Source organism: Sceloporus undulatus, chromosome 2 (genome assembly GCF_019175285.1).
Source record: "Sceloporus undulatus isolate JIND9_A2432 ecotype Alabama chromosome 2, SceUnd_v1.1, whole genome shotgun sequence".
Classification (NCBI taxonomy): domain Eukaryota; kingdom Metazoa; phylum Chordata; class Lepidosauria; order Squamata; family Phrynosomatidae; genus Sceloporus; species Sceloporus undulatus.
In genome coordinates, this window is record NC_056523.1 from 6,158,275 (window position 1) to 6,162,928 (window position 4,654).

Genomic DNA, 4,654 nt, shown 5'->3' on the forward strand with positions numbered 1-4,654 from the left:
CATTTGCAGGAGGGGTTGTGGTGTAGTAGCAAAGCACATGCGCCACACGCCAGAGGTATTGGGACCCATCCTCTGCCATTTTCTGGTGGGACTTGCAAACCACCATGCCTATGTCTCACTTTCCAACGTTTTGATGTTCTTTCTGTCCCTTCCCTTGCACATCCTTTACAGTGCCTTTTTGGCCTGTTTAAATTGTAAGCCACATTGAGACCTAAAAATGAAAGTTGAAAAACAAATCAAAGAAATGAAGCTCCCCTTCCTTTTCTTTCTTTGACATTTCACAGGAGATGGATTGAGGATGCTGGGAAGCTGTAGTAGCTCATCTCTTTGTGAAGATGTAAAAATAGCTCCCATGGAACAGGATCAGGTAAAAAGTTGGAAATAGAAAGGAACTGGAGCTCATGGTGGAACTGTTCACTCCACTTCACTTGGACTCAAAACTTTTTTCCCCTTCTTCTTTTCTGGTTCTGCCCAAGTCTCCTAATAAGAGGTCAATTGCCACTTCAATTGACCTGGAAGCTTTTCTTTATTTACTTACTTGGGGGCTGTACAAATGGGTGGCTGCAGCCATCCCTTTAGTGGCCGGATCGGGGCTGCAGCCTCAATCCAGCTGATGGAGACTGCAAAAAGGTACCGCAGAAAGCAGCTCCTTTTTGGTGCCATAGCCATGGCAGCATGGCTTTATGACGTCCCTTCAGTGCTGCACTGTGTAGACCGCTGTGCCTGTGTGCCAAAATGGAACCGCAGGGGTGGGGCTAGGGGGTCCACCATGCGGTCACTGGTAGGGAATCCTGGGAACTGTAGTTTATTATGGAATCAGACCTCTGACAGAGAAGGCTAAATGTCTCACAAAAGTATAGTTCCCAGAATTCCCTAGCATTGAGCCAGGGCAGTTAAAGCAGTCTCAAACTGGATTATTTCTGCAGTGTGTTTTGGACCTTAATCACTTTTTAAATCTTTATTTTTTAAATATTTTAACTAGGATTTTAAAATCTGTTGCCAGCTGCTTTGAGTCCCCAGTTGGGAAAAGATAGGATATAAATAACAATAGCAACAACTGTGCTTTTCATTTTGAATATTTTTTTAAAAAGAATTCTGCTCAGAAAGGCTGGGAATGCTACTCCAGAAGGCCCAGATCATCTCTTTGACTCCTGTATTCGAGCTTTAATTGGATCAACTTGGGTGTATATTAGTTTCTGCTTAGCAAGAAGCATTACTGACAGAACTATTGTCTTTATTATCTTCTTTCAGGTGACGTATGAGGATGTTGCTGTCGGCTTCAGCGAGGAGGAGTGGGCCCTGCTGGATCTGGATCAACGGACTCTGCAAAGAGAGGTTATGGAAGAGAATTATGAGCTGGTGGCTTCTTTCAGTAAGGATCCCCTCTGCCTCTTGGTTAATAAATATGTTTAGTATTGCCACCTCTTTTTAGAGTTATGCTGTATGTACAGTAGGCTTTTGATATACATGGGGGATCCGTTCCAGACCACCCCCACCCACCCCACGGATACCAAAACCAGCGTAGGCTCAAGTCCTATACAACTCAATGGTGGCACGGGCATGTGGCCACACCACATTGAGGACAATGGCACTTTTTCATCCTTCTCCTCCTCTTCCCTTGCATTCTCCGCCTTCCTCCTCTTCCTCTTCCCCCCCTCCATTGCTCTGCCGCTGCTCATCCTCCTTTTCCTCCCTCCTCCTCCTCCTCTTCTCTGCTCTTCTTTCTCCTTTTCCTTCTGTCTTCTCCTTCTCTGCCCCACAGTCTCCACTTTCTCCTCCTCCTCTTACCCCCCTCCATTGCCCTGCTGCTCATCTTCCTTTTCCTTCCTCCTCTTTCTCCTCCTCTTTTCTGATCTGCCTCCTCCTCCTCCTTCTCTCTCCTCCTCCTCTGCCAACGCACCCCCCCCCGCGGGCTTCCTTTCCACATATGCTTAAGTCTGCGTATGGCAAGTCCACGTATATGGAGGGTAGACTGTATAGTTTAGGGCCACGAATCCCATCTGTCCAGAATTGTGTCCAGTTTTGACCAGGGTGAGGAGACACCCACTTACTCAAAAGTAGATCCAGTAGGATGGTTTATGATAAGGGCTTTTGAAGCCAGCAGTCTCAATAACTGTTCCTCTCTTATCTTCACCCTAAACAATAAATGACTTGCATTATTGAAATCTATTAGGGGAGGTCACGGGTATGAATTTAGGGCCTAAGCAGAACAGTGGAGGACATTGGAGTCTTGGAGATGTCTCATCCAGAGATTCTGTGAGTTAGTGTCAAAGGCAGTTAACAATAACAACAAATAATTGAAACCAGGAATTTCTTTTTATTTATAACATCTAGAAGACCTCAGAAAGTTGGGCTGATCCCTCCAGAAGAAGGGCCTGGCAAGAGCCAAGACACAGAATCTAGAACTTGATGAAAAATACAGCAACAGAGCTGCCTCTCCCCACTCTCCCAAATCTCCTGATCAAAATTGCTCCATCCTTTCCTGTTTCCCACTCAGGCGTTATTCATTCTTTAATAGTACAGTTGCTGTTCCTTCTGTCCCAAGGTTGGAGCTGACAGTGTCACTGCAATGCCCTATGGCTATTCTTCCTTGCTGTGATTTCTATCCTATCCTAACTCTCTGGAGAGCAGAGTAGCACTTAGCTGCCCAGCAATTCTGTTAAAGTAAGGGTTAACAGGATAAATGGTCTATTTTAAGAATGGTTTGCAACTCTTTACAATTATTTCCAGTTTCAACAGGGGGAAATACAAGGTACTGCACTTTGGCAGAAAAAATGAAATGCACAGATACAGGATGGGAGACGCCTAGCTAGACAACAGTTCATGTGAAGGGATCTAGGTGTCTTAGTAGACTACAAGCTGAACATGAGTCAGCAGTGTGATACGGCAGCCAAGAAAGCCAATGTGATTTTTGGTTGCATCAACAGGAGTATAGTGTCTAGATCAAAGAAAGTGATAGTACCACTGTATTCTGCTTTGGTCGGGGCTCACCAGTTCTGGGCACCACAATTTAAAAAGGATGTTGAAAAGTTGGAATGGCTTCAAGCAATGAATTCAAACTACAGGAAAAGGCATTCCAGCTTTTCAGGAGGAATTTACTGATGGTCAGAGCCATTTGGCAGTGGAATAGGCTGCCCTTGAGTGTGATGGAGATCATCTGTCAGGAGTGCTTTGATTATGTCTTCCTGCATGGCAGAAGAGGGTTGGGCTCTGTTAAAATATATTTCTAATTTGTATTGAAAATGTTCAGATGTGTCAACGGTTAACTAAGGTTTAAAATGGTTCCTGTTGCAGGCCAGAAAGCCTAGGCCTGGAAGAACAAGTCTTCAAGGACATTGCCTGAGATATAATATAAACAAAATGTATTATTGTTATGGTCTTGTGTAGTATGGTGACTTCATGAGAAAGAGGTGTGTCCACTTGGTGGGAAAGTTGATCTTGTGAGAGAACAAAGACTGATGTCATATTCAAGTTTTTTTTCTTGCATGGACTCTGAAAGAGAATAGATGTATAGTAGCTTGCTGTGCATTGTGTAAATAGCAACAAAGTTAATAAACCTCATTTGAGTGAAAATCTGTGTGGAAGTTACTTTGATATTGAGTAGCTGAGAAGACTGCATCTGTTCCAGTTGGTAGCAGTCCAGAACCACCGGTAACAAGAGACATCAACCATCCCAAAGATCTTTTTCTCTGACAGGTTCTGTGGCCCTAGAGGTCTCTTTCAACTTTGAGTCTATTATTCTATATCACTTTTTGCTTTGCCCATGGTTTTACTTAAATGCTTCAGGGGATTTGCATTTAGTCTCTCCTTGGTATTAGGTACTGTCTTTTTGGTTTGCAGTTTATAACCTTAAGGTGATTTAGGAAGCACAAGACAGAATTTTTAAAAAGTCTTTAAATTTCCTTGGTGCTGATCCAACACAATCCACAATGTCAGCTAAAAATTAACAAAGTATAATTTATTGCACAGTATGTTATCTGTCAGATCTTTGTGGATTGCTAGTCACAACATCCCTAACTGTTGCATGTGCTATGATGGGTGTTGCCATCTAACAACTTTCAAAGCAAGATTCTCATCTCTCCTTATCTCTCATTTTCTTGCTCACATCATTTATGCTAGTTGATTGATTTCATCCTTCCCTTCTCTCATGCCTTCTTCTTGTCTCTCTTCTTTTGAGGTGATGATGACCAGAGGAGTGAAAATGGGGGAGAGCCAAGGAAACAGTGGCCGAAGACAACTAAATATAAAGAGGGAGAGGAGCAGAGCATGAGAATGGAAGCACAACAAAGCAGAAGGAATCAATGCCCTGACAACTCTTATGATATTCCAGTCCAAGAAAAAATAGATGAAAGCAGAGAGATTCTAAAGTGCCTTATCGGTGAGGAATGCTTTCACCAGGCATCAGGCCCAAATGATAATATCACAAACTACATCGAGAAAGGGCAATATAAATACCACCAATTGGGAGAGAGGTTTGGATGTAGTACATACCTTACTAGCTGTGGAAAAAAACTTACAGAAGAGAAACCGTATGTATGTCTAGAATGTGGGAAAAGATTCTGTTACAAAGGAGGCCTTAGTAGACACGAAAAAAGCCACACAGGGGAGAAGCCATATAAATGCCTGGAGTGTGGGAAAGGTTTTGCTGAAAAAA

At 43.1% G+C, this 4,654-nt stretch overlaps 1 protein-coding gene across 1 annotated transcript in view; it reads left to right on the forward strand.

Moving 5' to 3' along the window:
• The first annotated feature begins 307 nt into the window (after positions 1-307).
• Positions 308-4,654, forward strand: part of LOC121923375 (zinc finger protein 250-like) — a 26,791-nt gene continuing 22,444 nt past the window's right edge. The window contains exons 1-3 of the mRNA XM_042453732.1: positions 308-367; positions 1,252-1,372; positions 4,178-4,610. Of these exons, the coding sequence (XP_042309666.1) occupies positions 353-367; positions 1,252-1,372; positions 4,178-4,610 (569 nt within the window). The 5' untranslated portion in view covers positions 308-352. The remainder of the gene's footprint in view (positions 368-1,251; positions 1,373-4,177; positions 4,611-4,654) is intronic.